Source organism: Ceratocystis lukuohia (genome assembly GCF_044167205.1).
Source record: "Ceratocystis lukuohia strain C4212 chromosome Unknown Supercontig1_pilon, whole genome shotgun sequence".
Lineage (NCBI taxonomy): Eukaryota > Fungi > Ascomycota > Sordariomycetes > Microascales > Ceratocystidaceae > Ceratocystis > Ceratocystis lukuohia.
Window position 1 is genome coordinate 3,935,270 of NW_027263520.1, and position 20,340 is coordinate 3,955,609.

A 20,340-nucleotide genomic window follows, 5' to 3' on the forward strand; every position below is an offset into this window, starting at 1 on the left:
AGTGCAGTCTGGGAATCCCGTCAAGCGACGAGAAAGTCAACCATACTGTGTGAGCATCCGAGGGCTCATGGTCTATCCTTCCACCGCCCTGGTGGCCGCTGCCTCATGCGGTGTGGATGTGACCTAAGGCAGCCCCCTTTCTAGTGACCTGCCACAGTCACCAGTCTGTCCGAGGACAGAGGAGCGCGAGAAAAAACAAAACATAAGAAAAAGGAGTGGACTGTGTGAACTCTCAAATACTCAGTCCTGAGCGTGAAGGTGAACTCCTTGAGTTGGAGTGGTGTTGTGGCGATGAGGAGTTGGCGATCGCGAAAGTTGTCGTGAAAAAGGGGGCGAGTCGACGACGAGATTGTTCCTCAAAGTTGGGCAAGAGCGGCCTCAAGGCTCCACAGCTCATTGTCAGAATCCATGACAGAGTCAAAGAAAAAGAAAAGAATGAAAGACGCTTATCAGTGTCATAGGCGTCGTCCTCTAGCAGCCCGGAAGAAGGGGAGGCGCCAGACCTCAAAGGTACCCCCCCCGAGGGTTGTAAGAGGGAGAGTTGAGCAACACGCCATGGAAAAATAATGATGAAAAAAAAGAGGAGATATGTTAGACACTTTGGGGTTAATTGAACCAAGAATTGGCAAAAAAAACAAACCCAACTGCGAAGCTGGGAATCTCTTGGACTGAGAGGGGATCGAACCCCCGACCATTTACAAATTTGTAGTGAATACTGCAAAGCAAATATCATACCACTAGACCATCAGCCCAATGATTCGCTTGGTAATATGGGTTTTAGAAGCCATTATAAGGTCTAGTAATTCTTCTGCCGCATCTCACCGCTTTATAATTTTAAAGCTCCAAGCTTGTGTGCTCCACAAACGCAAAACCCTTCAACCTTCAGCCACGACGCAGCCATCAACTTTCTCTTCATACTTTTCTTCTTTCCCTTCTTCCTCTTCTTTGTTCTCTTCACGCTGTGTAGTCTACAGCCGTCAATAGCTAATAGGTAAGCCTACATCAATATCCCCATTCACTACACGCTTAACCCTTTTCATGATGCATTCCTTTTATTGGAGCTGTCTAAACAAACTATGTTGATACAACTTATACCGTATACGCTTTTGTCTGAAGAAAAAAATCGGTCCCTACTATTAGCCTCTTTCTCCCTTCTTGGATTCGATCCATTTGCTAACCGCTCCGAAAGCTCAGGTACCCATCGACCGGTTATCCATTACATATAACGCGTGACTTGCTCTTGTCTCTTTATCCAAGCTTGCGCTGTTTGTAGTTATCTTCTTGTTACTCGTAATCATGGACTCTGTCAATGGATCATCCGCCATTAGTGGCAATGCTGCGGAGAAAGGCCCGGACTCAAAGTCTGGTTTCAAGTTGAAGTTTTGTACAGTATGTGCTAGTAACCAGAACAGGTATGTGTGTCCGTTGCTTGGCGCAATGTATTCCATAGTAATGTCAATCTACATAATTGAAAGAAGAAATATCATCATCTGTCATCCACTCGTATCTATGGGTCTTACCGTGCGATATATCTTGCTAACCTCTGGATCGCGCCAGATCAATGGAGGCACATCTACGGCTCTCTCAGGCTAATTATCCCGTGATTTCTTTTGGTACCGGCTCTCTGGTCCGCCTGCCTGGCCCTACAATCAACCAGCCCAACGTCTATCAGTTCAACAAGACATCGTATGACAGCATGTACAAGGAACTAGAGGGCAAAGACCCGCGTCTTTATCGCGCCAATGGGCTGCTTAATATGCTTGATCGTAATCGCAATGTAAAATGGGGCCCCGAACGCTGGCAAGACTGGCAGATTGGTGTACCCCGTACTCAGACACACGCCAGTGACCGTGGGAGTGAAGGCTCCGAGGGTGGTGTTGTTGATATTGTCATTACATGCGAAGAGCGTTGCTGGGACGCTGTTATTGACGATCTCAACAACCGCGGCGCGCCCCTCAACCATCCTGTCCACGTATTCAACATCGATATCAAGGATAACCACGAGGAGGCCTACATTGGTGGCCAGGGCATTGTCGATCTCGCCAATTCTCTAAATAAGGTTGCCGAAGAAGAGCGCCAAGCTGTTGGCCCATTATCTTTTGACTCAGGCTCAGCCGCCGGCCGCTCAACTTTTGATTTACGTGTTCCTGAAGTTTTGGCAGAGTGGCAAGAGCGTTGGCCGAACCTGCCAGCTACATGGACGCTAGCTTGGTTCTAAGGCATAAAGGCATCAGTCCAGAAAGGGGGTATATAACTATTTCCGTTCAATGCTCTCTCCTGGACAGTTGAACTGCTCTACAGTCAGGCAGAACTCTTTTACTATAATCTCGGTAACCACAGAACGAAATAATTGCAATGGGCCATTTATCGCCGTCGAGAAGTCCGCATCGTGGTGTGATGTAGATGCCCAGCCTTGAAGATTCCGGTTCGTGTCTAGTTACAAGCTATTCAATATTGCAAACAGATGCGCTGTAACTACTGACTACTCAACGGGAGACGTGATGAATACATTTCTTTAGCTTGTCACGAACTTGAATTGATTGTTGATTGTTTATTGTACTATTTAACGTCTACCTACAGCTATTTCACCGTAATACGACGGCCTTCCGGCCGGGAGCACCTCCCGGGCGGTCCGCAGTGACAGGAACGCATAGACTTCAACCTTCTCCTATGACTTTTTAGGGTCCAGCAATATAGCCAGGAGGGTCTCTGTATAGCGCGGCCCGAGGGCGTACCTGTCGGGTTCTAGGATTGGTTACCTGATATTTTTGGTTGGTGGAGGCCCCGTGTAAAAACTAGTCTAAAAGGCCCCCGGCTGTCGGCACGGGGGGTAGGCCCCGGCGGAGTACAGTGGTTTTGTCCTTTTATGCGTGGCTGCTGCAACACCTTTGGTTTTCCGTCACGAACTTGAAAACATGAAGGCCGCGGGGATATCTGGGAGCAAAAGGCACTTTAGTGCGTAGGCCAAAAAGAAACGAGCTCCAGCCGAGTTACCGTGTCTCACGAGAGAGAAGGAAAAAGAAAGCTCCCCATCTGGGAATCGAACCCAGGTCACCTGCGTGACAAGCAGGTATGATCACCACTACACTAATGAGGATTTGTTATTTGATACTTTTAGGGTGCCGATAAAGATGATTAAGAGGCCTCACAAAACTGGCGCCGCCGTTTTGCAGACAGGTGTAAAATGATATCACACAATAATATGCACAGCATTATACCACAAGGCGACGCAGCCATTGTCGGAGGAGAATGGACAAGAGACAAGAGACAAGAGCCAGAGAGGAGGTAGCGAGGGGCGAAGGGGTAGGCGAAGGAAAGAGAATGGAGGGAGATAGGGCCGGAGGTGGGTTTGCAGGGCCGGAGGGAGATATCGCAGGTGATATTAAGGGACCACTGGCTAAAATAAAAAGATTGCTCTACAGCCATCAGACGATGAGAGGGCCAAAGCTGCTGTGCTCCGCTTACTCCCCGTGCCGAAAGCCGGCGGCCTTTTAAAATAGTACATGCGCAGCTCCTGCAGACCAAAAACGCCAGGTAGCCAATCCTGGAAACTTAGCAGGTCACGCTGGATAGAGATTCCTCCTGGTGTTATTGCTGGACTACAAAAGGCCGTAGGAGAGACTTGAAATCTACGCGCTCCTGTCACTGGTGACTAATATACACATACATTCGTACATAGTGGTGCACAATGAGCGTCGTATTGTCTTATTGCTACAACATAACAGTAGGCAGATGTAAAGCAATACGGTCAACGTTGCACAACATTCCTCTGGTAAATTATACTATGTTCAAGTTCAAGTAAAGTACATGAAGTTGATGTACGTCTGCAGAGTGATAGAAAGCAACAAGGCTAATTGTTAGTATTTGTGCTCCTGTAGTCAGACTCTAGGGTCAGCCTGACAGAGTAGTAGCCATTTTGATGTCGTTTGATATCGGTTATTCCAGGAAGCTTTGCATGCATTCAAGTCAAGTGGCGTTGAATATATATATAGAACTACCTCTAGCGTGGAGAGGATGGGATCGTGCAGTCTTCTAAAATAAAGAAAATCAACTCGTGCCATAGCTACTGGAACTGGCAACAGTTCGAAAGGGATCAGTCACTTGGAACAGTCGCCCTCATCAAGCTTTCCTGCTGTAAGACAATATGTACTAAAGACAAAATCACCTGTCTCTTCTAGATAGGGCGGGACAAGCAGTAGTGCTTACTAGCAGCCCAGGAGCTAGTTGTGTACTGCTGTGTTAGGCTATCAATGAGACATATAGGTCGGTAGAAAGAAGCGAATAAGAAGAAGAAGAAGAAGAGGAAGACGAAGATATTGAGGGGTATTAGCCTAACTACAGTATCCTGCAGCAAAAGAAGGGACACGCTTTTCCATGCAGTCCTAGTAGAAGACAGCTTCGACTAAGCCCGCCAGCCGCCAGTACTGTATAAAAACGCTTGAGACCCTACAAGGCAGTCAGCCGCCAGCTAGTGGCATCAAGCGCCCGTTCGCTTCTGGAATATGTTGTAGTATTCGATCTTATTTTGGCGAACAAATGATGAAACAATACAATTGTCGATACAAATAAATAGCCCCAGGCTTAATGCACATGGCAGTACAACATTTGCCCGCTAAATAGCATAAAGCCTCAAGCCAGGCATGGACCCAGGAAACGATATGAGACATGGCACTGCCCCAAGGCTGCGAAGACAAGACGGCCAGAGAGTCTGAGCATGGCATAATATAGCGATGTTGAGCCGTACTCTGCTATGTGTTGCTCGTATTAGTAGTGTAACTGGACAAACGATAACGCCCTGCGCCCATTGCAGCTGAGAACAGTTCTACTACATGAGCATATATTTGCTATTGGCTTACCTTGTGCTTGGCAGCCTTGGACCGACCAACAGAAGCAACAGAGAACAAGAACAGTCATAGCACACGCGCCACACGGACCGCCGCCCCCCAATTCCTACACTCTGTGCTCAACTTTTTTCATTGCAGCAGTAGATGTAGATCAAGATGAAGTCGCACATCCATCCATACAATCCCGTCCTGTTCAAATACAGGAAGGCTGGTTGGCGGCGAGCTCGTCGCCAACAACATAATTTTTTCTTTCGTTCTGTCTTCCATCTTCTAGACGGGGAGGGGAGTTGACAACATGGGCCTAAGGTGGCGGGTTGGAGCGGCCCGTTCTTCCAGACCTTCCTTGCCTTTGTCACCAAGCTCATGGGTGGTTTCAAAAGATGCGCAGACAAGAGAAGTATGGAGGCATGGGAAAGAAGAAAGGAAGGAGAGGCGCAGGCTTTTTGCCATCCTAGAGATCCAGGCCTGGGATGATAGAGTCGGGGGGGGGGGGGGTCCTCAGCGTAATTTCGATAACTCCTACAGGAAAGATTCGCAAGACGCCAGGCGACATTGAAAAAGCAGTTAATGTGCTGCCCGCCACAATGCGACGGTCTCATGCAGGGACCCGAGCGATGAACAATATGAACAAGCTTTCTGGGGACTACAGGGGGCAGCCCAAGGAAGGGGAGGCCAAGGTCAAGACCCAAGACCATGTGGGCTGAAGTGGGTTAGGGTTAGACATCTCACGTTGTGCTCCCCCTCCCCAGGGCGCAAGTTTGCAATACTACCCTTAACCCCTGATATTGGTCGTATATTGTTTTTTGGCTGTTTTTTTTTGGCATGTGACATTGCGAAAAGGACGGACGGAAATTGACAGGCAAAACAGATGGGACAAGTAGGGAATTTACGTTAGTAGAGCGAGCTATGACCTAGGTTCACAACAGGATGGATGTTCGCAGTCTTAGGGTTCATCCAACTTGGAGATGGCTCATCGCGAGTGGAGCACGATCAAAGAGAATGCGGGGCTTTTTCAATTTTCAATTTTCAATTTTCATATTTCTATTTATTTCTTTTGCTAGTGTGTCTGGAGTTACAAAGGCCATGGCACCCAGGGAGGAGCTATGGCAAAACAAAAGAACATGGGCGGGCTATCAGTTGAAGTGCGTTGTTTATGTGAGTGTATGTCACGTGCTTGCTATGTGCCTCTCTAATTAATAGTTGCGACGATGAGCCGGGTCGAGAGACACGGACAAGACATCACAGCATGCATGATGCCTAAAACCCAGGGCAAAGAAGACATCGGGGGTAAGTCGAAGGTGTAATTGCCCAATATTTGCCATTGCTATTGCAGGCCGCAGTGCACGAAGCGGAAAGGGAGCAACAAGCAGGGCAGCTCGCGCCCAACTCCCGAGCTGTATATATGCAGCACGAGACCCCTGCAGGGGCCTTGCCTTGAAGGCTAGGGGCCGGCCAGGAAAGAAGACAAATAGAAACAGGCCTTGGAGCGTCCTCGTCAATCCGTGGCTCTGTGCTGCTGCTTGCTCCTGCTTTCGTCGACTGCCTCAAAGATGGGATTGACACGAGGACACCACGGCGGCTGGGAGAAGCTGTACCAGAGGGAGGGGATGGCGTGGGAAAGAGAGGTGCTTGGTCTCATGTTGTCTTTGCTGGCAAGTGAAGTGGTTTCGGAGAGCTGGAGACCGAGTCGCGTAAGTCTTTTTATTGTATTTATTATTTTATTTTTATTATTTCGATTTTCCTCTTAATTCTTCCCTTTTCCTTCTGCTGCTGTTACAAGTTGACCAAGAATGGATGGAAATGGGACAAAAATAAGAAACAGGGTAAAAATAGGCCATCGAGACACAGCAAAGGGCCAGCAAGCATAAGCATAGAGCAGCCAATGCCGCGGGTGCAGAACATAGAGACACTACAGATCGTCGATAAGAGACCAAGGCGAGCAGAGCAGACAGGGCAGGGACAGCCGCACACACCCTTTGTTCCCCTTTGCTCCCCTTTGCTCCCCTTTGCTGCGCTACCTCCTGCGGGAGCTGTGCCTTCTGAGCCGTGTCTCCTTTACCACTACGCGTGGCAGTCTTGTCGTCGCAGCTCTTCGGTCACTTGGCGATTGTCCGCAAGAAAATACAAAGAGAACATGACGGGTTGCTGAGTTCGCGTAGCACCTGTCCTTCCTATCACGAGCCCAGCATGCCACGGTACACTCCCGATTTTTCAGCCACACAACACCCCCTGAGCAGAGAGAAACTAGAAAAAACGAGCGAAAAATAAATAACAAGAGGGCGGCGGGCGAGGGGGAGGGGGAGAGTCAAAAAGGGTGGAAAAATAAGGAAGAAAAAAAAAGAGACGAGAAAAAAAGGGAATAAAGGGAATAAAAAAGGGGCCACTCGTAGTGGCAGGCACTGGAGGGCCAGCTGGCTTGGGAAAGCCGAACCTTTAGTGCTCTCTTTGCTTCTAAATTGAACCTAGCAAAGGATTTGTAGCCAGGAGAACAGAAAAGAACAGGGCTTGCTTGCTCGATCTGAGGTTCTTTCGCTCTTGTTCTGGGCTGGGCCTTTTCTCTTCCTCTTCTCTGTCTCTGCTTCTACCTGTGCTTCCATTCCAACGCCGGCATCACAACTGACTGACTGATTGGACTGACTACAACACCGCACTATAGCTGCCCGCTCGACCTCTTGTCTTGTCCTTGTCTTCGCTCGCGTGCTGGCTGTCTGTCTAGGCCGAGCTGACTTGAATCTTGGAAGCGACTTGGTATCCATTATCCATTCGACTGTCCTTTTTCTGGCCTTCTTGTCCTTGTTCTTGTTCTTCTTCTCCTTCTTTCCCTATTTTCTATCTTCGCTTTCTCTTCTTCCCTGCCTTGTTCGTCCTTTTAATACCACACACGCCTCCTTATCACGACGCTGCGATTGCCTTTGCTCCAAGGACCTTTGTATCCCCCCCCCTCGACTCGATATAGACTGTCTGGCTATAGCCGCTGCCGCTGCCGCCGCCGCCATCTCTCCTTCCCTCTGACTCCCTCCACGCCCCATCCCGACGATTCGATCCTCTCCACTTCCCGTATTTGCCCTTTCTGACATCGTCGCAAGCATATACTCTCGGTCGCTGGAGTTCTCCTTTTCTCTCGCTCTGGTTGTGCGCTTGTCCCTCGCCGCTCGAACATGAACACCAGAAATGCTCCCATTTCCCCGGTATCTGTAGGAGGAAACGAATGGTCAGCCTCTAAATACGCTTCAAACAACACCGACTCGAACAACCCCAACCCAAACCCCAACACCAACGCCAGCGCCAACAGCCGAGCACAACTTGCTACACCCCCAAACTCAGGAGGCGCCAACATGGACACTGCCAGCTTTCCTCAAAGGCCGCGTAGCCCCGGCAATCCCTCGCCTCCACCCTCCATTGCTCGCTCTAGCACCGGAACAAACATGTACGGCCGCCGGGAAAGCGGCTGGAGTGCACGCGAGGAGCAGAACATCGAAGGCATTCTGGGCGAACACTATCTTGCCTTCAAGGCCTTCCTCAAGGGCCGCGAAGCCCGCAACCAGTCCTCAAATAATGCCAAAGACAAACTTATCCGACTGACGGCAACCCAGTTCTATGAACTCAGTACCGACGTATACGACGAGCTGAACCGCCGTCAGGCCTCTGCGAGAAACCCACAAAGCGCACCGCCCCATTTACTCGCACAGCAAAATTTTCACCCTAAGCGCAACAATGCCCGCCAAACACTGTCTTCCATTGGGCCTCCCCGCTTTCTAAACCTTGCCATCGATGTCTTCAATGAGCTGGAAAAGCGCTTCCCTCGTTTTATCGAGGGCGATTTCCCGCCCCGGATTGGAAGCCCCCTCTCAAACCGCGGCCCCCCTAGCCGAACTGGGACGCCAGTCAGCGGCGCTTATCCTCGGAGCCAAAGTCGTATGAGAAGACCCTCAGATGCCAGCTCTGTGCGTGGCGGGCCGCCTGGCGACCCGTACGGAATCCCTCCCTCACCCAGGCTCCCTGAAGGCGAGTTCCCTCGGCCGATGCCCAAGCAGTTCCAGAGTAACACCATCGTCCCGAACAAGAGCACTATGGTAGAGGAGGACGACGATGGAAATGAAGGATCAGAGGTAAATAAAAACAACTCCCCCCCCCCTCGCACCAATGCCGAGAGAATCACAAACCACAAATTGCTAACCAATATCGGGATAGGAGGATAAGAAAATCATTGAAGACTATCGATTACAAGTTGAGGATCTCAAGGCGCAAATCGAGACTTTAACTGCCGAGACGCAAAAGAAGGACGAAGAACTCAAAAACACCCTTGACGGAGAACGATCACGATCAACAGCGGCAAATTTAGAGAAAAAGGAATGGTCAGACATGCGATTGGATCTGGAGGACAAGCTTGCCGCGGCACAAAGCCTTAATTCCAGATTGCAGGAAGATATCGAACACATGCAGCGCGATCACGAGGAGGAAGTGAGGAATCTCCGGGATCAGATCGACGCTGGCGCACAAGTCTCCCGTGGCCAGGCCAGCCCCGAGCTCCAGCGCGAAAATGACGAGCTCAGGGCTGAGCTCCAGCAACAAGCCGCCTTGATCGAGGAAGTCCGGGCCCAGGCACGCGAATCCTTGCAAGAAATGCGGATGCTATCCAAGCAGAGTGACAGCTCCTACGAACGCATCCAGGCCATGGAAAAGAGCAACGAGCAGCTCCAAAACGAAGTTCGGGAGTGGCAGTCTCGCTTTGCAATGGCCAAGACCCAAAGCCAAGACCTTCGTGCATCATCAAATGGCCTTCCCATGGTGAATGATATATCGAAACAGCTGCGTGAGCAGGGTCTCGTTGACGACAATGGCATTATCCGAGATATCCACGTCACGCGGTTTCAAATGTCTATTGATGAAATCATGCGCTTCTCTCACAGCAACGATTTTGAAAAGGTCAACGACTCGATGAATATGGTTGTATCCAATGTCCGCCGCATGACCAAGGACGTTGACACTACCAAACCCATCAACGAGCAGCTGGGCCAGCAGCTTGGAACTCTGAAGGCCAAGGTGGCGGGCTCTGCAAACAACTTCATCACGGCATCTAAATCAGTTGGGTCCTCGGCTGGCCTTACCCCCGTCTCAGTCCTGGATGCTGCTGTCGGCAACCTCAGTCTCGCAGTTGTTGAGCTTGTCAAGGTGGCTCGCGTCCGCCCTACCCCGCCTGGGGAACTGGATGAGTACGAAGATGGAACAATGACACCGATCGATTCCAGCGGGTATTTCTCGCCTGATAGACAGACGTCAAGTCAAAGCGGATATGATATCCATCACACCCAGGCTGACAGCTATGGGGTCAACAATCTACCTCCCCCCCCGCCCTTTGCCGGCCTCGGCCGTCCTTCGAGCGAAACCTCCTCTACATACAGCCCGGTGGCCTCCCCACGAGAGTCTGTTGAGCCCTCTTATGGCCGCATGCCCATGTCCAAGATGAGCAACGGCTATGGCAATGGCTATGGACACGACGAAGAGCTCAAGGTATGATAGGCAAAGGGCGGGCAATAACTGCCAGGCATAGCTTTTTCTTTTTTTTTTCCCCCCCATCTCTTGCACTGTACGCTATGCCATGACTGGCCTCTTGGTGTGTTGAGAAGCTTGTTGTTCTCCGCCATCTTGCGAAAGACAACCCCGCCCCCCCGAGATGTAAGCAAAAGTGCCTTGTTTGATTCGGCAGCCGTACTCCATTGACCACTATCCAGCACCTAGGCTTGGCTAGCCTTGCCTGGGGCAATGCTTCTTGTCAAAGAATCGATGGTGTGTTGCGCCACTGGCTGTCAAGATGACCAGAGTAACTTGTTTGCGCTAGTCACAGCGGGGTGTCAAAGCTGGCCGTCCCCCGGCTGACTTGGATAGTCGTTTGGCAGCAGGGCAATGCTAGATAGAAACGGCGTTCTGGGGTTTAAGTTCCTGAAATATGGCCCTTTTTCTTCTTTTTCTATATTTTTTTTCCAACCAAGATAACGGACGGACAACCGTGGCCCTAACCAACTGTAACGATGGTTAAGATATGAGAGGGAAGAAGCATAGATGGATGCTTCTCACAAGATAGACCATGTTCAGAGTTGCACGTGTGATGAAAGGAATGGTTCAACGCATTTGGTCCAGCCGGCGATGATGACAATGAGTTTTCATGATAATCCTGATGTTGACGTGTGCTACTTGACGGATTATTCCTTTTTTTGCTTTCTTTTGCTTTGCGCTTCTAGGTTATATGCCTCATTTTCTTGCTTTTTCTATTTTCTTTTTTTTTTTTTTTCCCTTTTTTTGCTTTCTTCCTGCTTTAATTGCCGGGAAAGCACACGTTGCAGCATCTCTTTTTCTTTTGCTTTTATTCTTGGTGGTGATATGGTGTTTTATGTCGTCTTGTGATCTTTTTTTTCTTCTTCTGCTATACTCTTTCCCCTATTTATTCCCTTAGTCTTTTGATTCGCAAATACACATAGCCGGCATCTTGAATGGTGAAGACAATAACTTATTTGGGGTTTTTTTTCCTCTATTTCTTGCGTTTTGGACTGCGCCTTTGGTTACTTGTTGATTAGATTCGGGACTGACTGGTACAATTTATAGCATGGAGATGATATAGATATAATACATAGAGGCTAACGTGATAGCTTTGGTCCGTTTACTTTCCAATGGTATCAAAGCACTGACCCAACGTTGAAAAGGCTATAATCAAGTCGGGTTACATACGTAGCCCGAGCTCCCTCCACTGCTTTCTTGAGGCAGTCGTTGATGATGTTGGCCCATTTCACCGCATTCGCAAAGTTGTTATCATCAATGCTCTCGACAAGGCCTGGGAATACAGCTAAATGAAATAGGCGGACGCGCGGAATGTTAGTATGGGTCTTAACAAGCGCCAGAGGAAATAGGGAACGAATAGGGTGATCTTACCGCCAGAGTATCCCGTCCACCGCCCTGGCGCAAACACTACATGCTTGAACCAGCTCCGGCCATCTAGTCCCTTGTCATATAGGAACGACCGCTCAAAGGTCTTGTATCGGTAGTTTGTCTGCCTCATGACCACAACTAGCCGTGCCAAGCGCCAGAACTTCCACCACGGAATGTGCGCCGCAAGCTCATTAGAGACAAATGCCCGGTCGTTGTCAAGCTCCACACAGGCTCCGCGTAGTTCTGCAAGCGTCTCGCGCAGCTGCTGGAAGTGCGGTTTGAACATTTCTAGGCTGCCCGTCGCCTGGCTAGTACCACTAGCGACAGATCGCTGTACAAAGTGTATATCGTCATCGGTCAGGCCCAGGCTGTGGGCAAGGCCAGTGGATGAATGGGGGGCTGTTGCAGCGAATTTGGACTCAATTGAGTCTAGGTAAAGAGACAGCTGGTCGGCATACTGCGTCGCATTGAATTGTATTACTGGAAGATCTGTTAGCTGGGCGACTACGACGCCTGCTATTTGAGCCATGGTGCGATGATAGAGGAAGCTGGGATCTCCAAAATTCTTTTCCCAGTCGAAGCTGTCATAGTTGCTGTGATAGTGATAGGCAGCACTGTGAGTATCAGGCCTAAAACTCAGGTCAAGAGACGGGACACCCGCAAAATCCTGGAATGCAGTGAAGTCAGAGCCACTACCCATTGTCTCAATGCGCCCGTCCCACACATCGGCAACTGTCTGGCCAGGGACAGTCTGATTCGGCGAGGCAACCGAGGCTGTTGCATTGCGTAATATTTCATGTAGAAGAGGAGCAGCGGAAGCACCAAAGTGCGGACCACCAACGCCCATATCAATGTTGACGTAAGCGACGCTGGTGACATGCAGCCAGGGAAGATACTCCTCAACCCACTCAGTGCTGCCGATAAGGCCATACTCCTCGCCATCCCATGACGCAAAGACAATAGTGCGTGTAGGTTTCCAGCCGGCAGCGCGTGCAACCCCAATGCTTCGGATAACTTCGTTGAGCACTGCCGAGCCACTGTTAGGGTCAACAGCGCCACCGACGATCCAAGCATCGCGGTGATTGCCGATGACGACGACTTCATCGGGTATTGTACCGTTGATGACTCCAATGACGTTCCAGAGCGGAGTAGTGACGTATTTTTGTTTATTGTATAGGTTAAGTACCGTATCCTGGGGTGAGGGGCCGATGTTGTACTTGACGCCGAGATAAGAGAGGCCAAGGTTCCGGTTCCAGGCGGAGTTGAAGTCGCTGGCCGCAGGACCGTGGCCGTTGAGTGCCTTGAGGATTGGGAGAGCATCTCTGAAAGAGATTGGAAGGGATGGGATTGAGGGAATTGCTTTGTCAACGGGCTGTCTGGGGGCGCCGGGCTTGGAGGGATAGCCTGGGGTGGTACTAAAGAGATTGGGTATGGGTTAGTGCTACATTAAAGAAAGCAAGGGCCTAAGATCCCTAAGGCCCCCTCCCTCCTTGGAGTTTACTTACGGGTCGCCGGGCTGGATGCTCAGAAACTGCGTGCTTCCCCTCTGCACGCTCGACGGGTTCCGGGCCGGCCCAATGGGATATTCCTCATAGCCATTCTCCTTGGTCACTTCGCCATCGTCGCCCGGATCCGTGAACATTACTACACCAATCATGCCTAATTCTTGTGCACGCTTGACTTTGAGGCCGCGGAAGATGCCGCCATACCGCACCAGAGCAATCTTGCCCTCGAGGTCGATGCCAGCCTTGATCAGGTCCTCAAAGTCGAGGTATGTGCCGTAGTTCACGTATATGAACTGGCCTGTGACATTTCCACTGGCTGAGTATCCGTGGAAGGTGGGGATGCGATCTGGACGTGCCGTTGACGGATCTTCAGGTATCACATCTTCTTCCAGGGAGGCTTTGTAAGCTACCTTCCAGCGCTCGGTAGAAGCTGTTTTATTGGTGGTTTTGGTGTACATGACTAAACCGTGGTCTTCAGGATAGTTAATGTAGACATTGTAACTGATGATATTGGAATCCAGGCCCCATTTCTGCCACTTATCCCGGGTCCAGACCGCCTGTAAAAGATGGTGTTAGTACTGCGGGCGCTGTAGCTGTAAGAGTCCTCCTGTCTTACCTGACTCAGGTTCTTGCCGGCCAGGTGCGGGCCATCCGTATAATACCGACTCCACTCCTCGCTACGCTCTGCCGAGGGCGTGTTTATAAGAATATCTTGGAGCTCATGATGCGGGATACTGTGAGCTTTATTGTGGTGGAGACCAGACTTGACGGTGTCAATAACTGAGGCGTGGCCAGGGCCGTAGGGAGCCGCAAGTAGCAGACTGAGTACGACTAGGACTAGGCCGGCTGTGAGGAGCATCGAGCCGCAGCCGATCATTACCCAGCGTACGAAAATCGCACAGCCCGAGAGCTGTCGAGAGCGGCGGGGTCGTCCTGTAGCTGTGGCATGAGGACGACCAAGCAGCGGTGTGTGCTCTGACGTCATGGGACCCAGTTTAGTTTGTATCTCAGGTTAGAGCTGCTGTATCAAAGGGTGGAGTAGTGGCGCTGTTGAGGAAGCCATATGATGGGAGATAATAGAATGTGGCGTGTGCAGCAGGAAACGTGTTAATGGGCCGCTCGCACAACAGATGTAGAGAAAGAAAAAGCCTCGACAAAGACATTCTTTCTTACTGAAAGCGGTTGTGATAAGCATCCGCTTATTATCGCAATAAGGCCACTATAAGACGTCTACCGCCAGAATATTGACAGCTGGCGACAGCTGGCACACACCAGACGTCAGACGCTTACAGCCAAGTCTTGCAGAAAAGACCCCCCACTCCGCTACGAACCTGCGGCCCAAAAGTGCATACATGTATCGCTTGAATTGTGTAGGTTACACTACACGATTTTGCTACACGGCCTTGTGACTTGCGTAGCACTGTAGGTAAGCAAAGGGCCAAGAACTCCCCAAGGCCCGTACTGTGTCCGTGCCCGTGTTTTCGCACGGCTCTTGCGCTCAGCTATAGGACGGTCCAGGGAACAAGGAACGAAAATGAGAAAGCCCGGTAAGCCAAGGTTGTGTTTCGTAGCGCCGAAGCCGGATCTTTCTTGGTCGCTGCAACACAGTTTGGGGGACACTGTGCGGTAGCATTGGGAGGAGAGGAGGAAGAGCTGCGGCTTTTGGACGGGCCTAGAAGTGGCAGGAGGTGAGGGAGGGAGGGGGAGGTTAGTTATTCTCTCGTGTTTTGGTTTCGGGTCACCTGTTGCTAATCCTTGACAAATTTGACTTCACAGGAGGAAGAAAGGGAAAAGAAAATCTAAAAAATAATCGGTTGTTCGCTTTGAGCCTGCGTGTGGCATCAAACCTTGGCCTGTCTTTTTTGAGGTTGTTGCCTTTTTTGCTTTGATAGTCTTTTACCTCTCCAGCGCGGCTCCTTCCTTATTTCGGGGTCGATTCCTCCTTTATTTTTCTTCTTCTCCCATGATTTGCTTTTTCAGCTTTTCTTTCCCTCTTTCCCTCTTTCCTTGTTCTTTCTTCTTTAGAGCTGCTCCTCTCTAGCGTGTTATTGTTGACCTCCTTCTTGGGTAGGAAGCACAGAAGGGGACCTGTTGGACTTGGAAGCGAAATTTTTTCATGGCTGTCCGTTTGGCGTAGTTGCTTGTTTTATTTTTATTCTTATTTTTATTCTGTTATTTTTTCCTCGTCTGTCTTCCTCTCATATACCAACAACTACAAGGGCGTCCGCTACCTGCGTATCGCCTCGCCTCATTTTTACCTTCTTGCTCATCGCATCGAGTATCCTTTTTTGTACAGCTTCATATACTGTGATTATGGCGCCGCCCTCGTCGTCCGGACCCGGGCCGAAAAAGGCCAAGCTGCCCGTGCATCAGCTGGCAATCCTCTGTAAGCCGCCGCTCACCAACCGACCGCCGTGCTTCCTGCAGGCTGCCATAGTCACTATCTAAACTTACTAACCCGCCGCCACTCACACCCTAGCGATTGCCCGCTTCTGCGAACCGGTGGCCCTTATGTCTATCTTCCCGTACTTACCAGAGATGATCCTGTCCTTTGGCATTCCTAAGCATGAAGTTGCCAAGTGGGCCGGTATTATCACTGGCACGTTTGCCGTTTCTCAGTCCTTGACAGCGGTTGCTTGGGGCCAGGCATCAGATCGCTGGGGTCGCAAACCGACCATTCTAATGGGCTTGGTGTTTTCCATGCTTTGCTTCCTTGTATGGGGGTTCGCTACTGATCTGAAAACCGCCATTGCCATCCGCTTCATTCAAGGCGCTAGCAACGGCAACGGTGAGTCTCTCCCCACCTTTCCCATACTATAGGACCGTTTTGCTTCTAACTCCCTCCCTCCCTCCCTCCCTCCTCTCTAGTCGGCATTATTCGCACAATGGTTGCCGAGATGGTCACTGAAAAAGAACTCCAGCCCCGCGCCTTCTCCATCATGCCCCTTGTGTGGAGTATCGGCTCCATCTTTGGCCCGGCCTTCGGCGGCTTCTTCGCCAAGCCTGCCCAACGCTTCCCTGATTTCTTTGGTCACAGCAAGCTTCTGCAAAATTACCCCTTTGCTCTGCCAAACCTGATTGCAGCTGCTTTCTTCCTCATTTCCATTGCTACCGGTGTCTTGTTCCTCAAGGAGACCCTCGACCATAAGCGCCACCAAGACGATTGGGGCATCTTGATTGGCAAACGCCTGACCAACAGTCTTCGTCTTCGCGGAAGCAATGGCGCTTTTCGCCGCGCGTCGTTTGTCGATGGTGAGGCCACTGCCCCACTTATCCCGTCCCGTGTAGTCACCAAACCCCGCCGCCGGTCGCCCCCTAAGGCCGGTATCGCGGAGTGTTTCACACGCCAATCAACTATCGCTCTAATCGCCTACATGGGCCTAGCTGTGCATTCAATGGCCTATGACCAGATCATCCCTGTGTTTCTGAACATGGCTGTTGATGACCACACGGGCCCTGAGACCCAGTTGCCCTTTAAATTTATCGGTGGCTTTGGATGGGAGTCTGATAAGATTGGTACCGTGTTTACTATATATGGGCTTATGTGCAGTCTTGTCCAGTTCATCATCTTCCCGCCTCTATGTAACTATATCGGGGTGCGGAACTGCTTCCGTACATGTGGTATGCTTGCTATACTTGTCCTCGATTTTTCTGCTCCTAGGCGCTTACCTTATCCTAACGTCTTCTGTCCATTTAGTATTCGTCATGCCTCTCGCTTATTTCCTCACCCCATTTACTGTCCTCATCTCTGATCCCACCATCCGAACTGGGGCTCTATTAGCTGTGATGTCGCTTAAGGCTTTCGGCATCATCCTCGCCTTTCCGTGCGTGATTATTCTTCTAACCAACTCAGCCAGCTCTGTACGTATTCTGGGTACTCTGAACGGCGTTGCCACTACTGTTAGTGCCATTGGCCGTGCCGTTGGGCCTGCTGTTACCGGCTGGATCTTTTCGCGGGGTGTAGTCGCTGGTTATATCATTGCGCCCTGGTGGTTCTTGACCCTCATTTCCATTGTCGTCATCATTCCCTCGTGGATGCTTGAGGACGGCAAGGGGCCCTCAGCCTTGACGGATGAGGAAAATGACAGTAGCAGCGCCGACGATAGCGAAAACGCTATTGAAGACGACGATGACTGTGAAGCGATCTATGCCGAACCAACCTCCAAAACACCACTTTTGGCTAATGGCAGCAGTGAACGTGTTGATTACAAGACCAATGCCTCGTCTTCATCCTCGGCATCGTCGTTAGCGTCTGCGCCTCTGTCACAGGAGCAGAGACAGGCGCGGTAATTAGTGAAGAAGAAAGGTAGGCATGTTTGCTATTGCTTTTGTTGATGTCGATTGTGTTATCATTTCTTGTCACTTGATTCTTGTTGTGTCATTACTATTAGGCTTTCTTGCTTTGGACCCCCAAAATAGTTTGTTTGTTGCTTATGATAAAGAAAAGGCGCGGACTTGGTTATGCTTGTAGTTTTTTCTCTTTTTTTTTCCGCTATTAAGATATCTAATAATAACGTTCTTTGTTTTATATTGGCCCTGGGCACTGAAAACTAAAGCCAAGCACTATCATATCAATGATCATGGATATTTTTTTGACATGACTTCTCCTGTAATTCCGCAACACTCTGCAAGTTCTGTTGCTTTTTATTCATGACCAGACAGAGAAGGAGAACAACAAAAGGCCGTTAAAAGAAAACAACGCCTAAGCCCTATCAAAACAAAAATGAGAGTGTTCTGGTACAAGTAGACGTTCTTGTACTTGATCTTGTTCTATGTACTGCTAAGAACCCCAAGAAAAAAAATAAATGTATAAAAAAAAAACAGCCATCCACCCCTCTCATCCCTAGTTCCCTTTTTTCATAACCCGTAAATACTTCTTCATGTTGAGTTTTTTGTAATTTCCTTTTTTTCCTTTTTCTTCTTCCTTTATGCTTCTTTAAGCGTACAGCTTCTTCTCGTATGATTCCATGTTGACGTTGCCCTCAACCTGGGCCGAGGTTGACCGAAGCTCAAAGCGGACAACACCAGAAGCAACGCCGGAACGCAGGTCGCTTAGAGATGTAATACCTGCATCCTGCATAGAGTGCTTGAGTCCGGCCGCCAGGTACGGAACAAACTTGGAAATAGGACTGTGAAAACCAACGGTTAGCAATCGTTTACAAAAGGCTTCTCACTTGACATTATTGGAGAGGAGGAGGATAACATACCCCCGATGGGCAACAGAGCCCGTAACACCCTGCGCAACCAGGACACTATCACCCTCAGAGAAGTAGCGGGCAGTGCCGGCATTGCTCTTCTGGCTGTCCTTGCCACCGCCACCAGCCTTCTTATCCTGCATAGCGTCGATGGAGCCCATGCCACGGTACGACTTCACGAGCTTTCCCTCGCGGGAAACGAAAGAGGTACCAGGAGACTCGGTAGTACCAGCTAGCAGACCACCCATCATCACAGTCGTGGCACCCAGAGACAGGCCCTTGACAATGTGGCCCACATTCTGGATACCACCATCAGCGACGCAGGGGACGCCAAAGCGGGCAGCAAAGCTGCTGACAGAGTGGACAGCAGCAGCCTGAGGGCGACCGACAGCCATAACTTCCTGAGTAATGCAGGCAGAGCCAGAGCCCATACCAATACGCAGGCCATCAACACCAGCAGCGATCAGAGAAGCTGCCTGTTCGCGGGTGACGACGTTTCCGCCAATCACATCCAGATCAGGGAATGTGGCCTTGCACCACTTGATCATCTCAATCTGGTACATGCTGTTACCCTGAGAACTGTCAAGAATAACAATGTCTAGGCCGGCGTCGACAAGCTTCTGCAGACGGATCTTGTCCTCAGGGCGGGTGCCAATAGCGGCAGCACAGATAAGCTGCTTGGTGTCAGCAGTCTTGGAGGCCAGGGGGAAGTGCTGGTTCTTGGTCAGATCTGAGCGCGAGATCATGGAGACTAGGTTGCCGCTCTCATCAACAATAGGCAACTTGCCCTTCTTAGACTCGGCCAGAATCTTGTTAGCCTCGAGGAGGGTAACACCCAAACGAGCAGTGATCAGATTAGTAGTCATGACCTTAGCGACGGGCGTATCATTATCAAATTCAAACTGAATGTCACGGTTGGTGACAATACCAAGCAGCTTAGAGCCAAGCTTTCCAGTCTCTAGAAATCACAGAAGCCATAGTTAGTAGCTAAATAGTGAGGGGTTTCATGGTGCAATAGAGTTTGTAAAAGGCAACGAATCAGAGTATATGTTATCCACATGACAAATTAATGTCTTCTTCAGTGGAACGAAAGTTATATATTTTGGTTGTTTCATCATAGTCGAGTGGGAAATGAGAGGCAATGAAAGCACAGGGATGACCATTAAAGCGTATGACTTACCAGTAACGGGGAAACCACCAAAACCCCACTTCTCCTTCAGCTGTCTAGCCTCCTCAACAGTGGTCTCACGGCTGATGACGACAGGATCTTGGATGAAGCCATTCTCGTAACGCTTAACCTTGCGCACCATGTCGGCCTGGGCATCAGCCGAACAGTTGTGGTGAATGACGCCAACACCGCCCTGCAGAGCCATGTGGATTGCCATATCATGCTCAGTGACAGTATCCATGGGTGAGGAAACGAAGGGGGTCTTCAGGGTGATGCGCTTGGTAATAGGCGAATCTAGAGTAACAGCCGAGGCGGGGAAGCCAATGTAGCCAGGAAGCAGCAGAAAGTCATTGTAAGTCAGACCGCCGTGCTTCTTGGCGTCCATAAGCTCGTTGATGTCCAAACCATCGCGCTCAGGGTACTCTTCCAAAGCCTTCACGGCAGTGGTGTAGTCAAGAACCTGGGCAGACATGATTCAAATGAATGAAAGACAAGGCACTCTTTCTTGTTTATAAAGAAAAGGCGGCTGAGGTGCGAAGCTGTGGCTGATGAGGTCGAAGAAACGACAAATTATGCTATCCACGAACAGAACAGCAGACAATGAAAACGAACAAAGATAAGCAAAGGTCGGCGTCGTCGATCGTGGTAGAGGATTTGTATGTCTCTTCTTCCCGTAGAAGAGAAGAAGAGCAAAGAGGAAAGGAAGG

At 50.1% G+C, this 20,340-nt stretch overlaps 5 protein-coding genes across 5 annotated transcripts; 3 read left to right on the forward strand and 2 right to left on the reverse strand.

The window, feature by feature from the left end:
* Positions 1-1,296: 1,296 nt before the first annotated feature.
* HOO65_010989 (RNA polymerase II subunit A C-terminal domain phosphatase SSU72) lies at positions 1,297-2,218 on the forward strand (the record flags this gene model as incomplete). Its single annotated transcript, XM_071006065.1, has 2 exons — positions 1,297-1,389; positions 1,589-2,218. 2 exons carry the CDS (start codon positions 1,297-1,299, stop codon positions 2,216-2,218), a joined length of 723 nt encoding a protein of 240 aa, XP_070862811.1.
* A 5,784-nt stretch (positions 2,219-8,002) lies between these two features.
* Positions 8,003-10,361, forward strand: HOO65_010990 (Protein SPA2; the record flags this gene model as incomplete). Its single annotated transcript, XM_071005503.1, has 2 exons — positions 8,003-8,953; positions 9,036-10,361. The coding sequence occupies 2 exons, from the start codon at positions 8,003-8,005 to the stop codon at positions 10,359-10,361; spliced, it is 2,277 nt and encodes a 758-aa protein (XP_070862812.1).
* Positions 10,362-11,412: 1,051 nt separating this feature from the next.
* Positions 11,413-14,255, reverse strand: HOO65_010991 (PA domain-containing protein; the record flags this gene model as incomplete). Its single annotated transcript, XM_071005413.1, has 5 exons — positions 11,413-11,428; positions 11,568-11,682; positions 11,769-13,180; positions 13,271-13,827; positions 13,887-14,255. 5 exons carry the CDS (start codon positions 14,253-14,255, stop codon positions 11,413-11,415), a joined length of 2,469 nt encoding a protein of 822 aa, XP_070862813.1.
* Positions 14,256-15,808: 1,553 nt separating this feature from the next.
* Positions 15,809-17,560, forward strand: HOO65_010992 (uncharacterized protein; the record flags this gene model as incomplete). Its single annotated transcript, XM_071005686.1, has 3 exons — positions 15,809-16,058; positions 16,139-16,891; positions 16,968-17,560. The coding sequence occupies 3 exons, from the start codon at positions 15,809-15,811 to the stop codon at positions 17,558-17,560; spliced, it is 1,596 nt and encodes a 531-aa protein (XP_070862814.1).
* A 646-nt stretch (positions 17,561-18,206) lies between these two features.
* HOO65_010993 (Inosine-5'-monophosphate dehydrogenase) lies at positions 18,207-20,105 on the reverse strand (the record flags this gene model as incomplete). The annotated part of the gene is made up of 3 exons (XM_071005621.1): positions 18,207-18,399; positions 18,478-19,423; positions 19,646-20,105. 3 exons carry the CDS (start codon positions 20,103-20,105, stop codon positions 18,207-18,209), a joined length of 1,599 nt encoding a protein of 532 aa, XP_070862815.1.
* Positions 20,106-20,340: the final 235 nt, after the last annotated feature.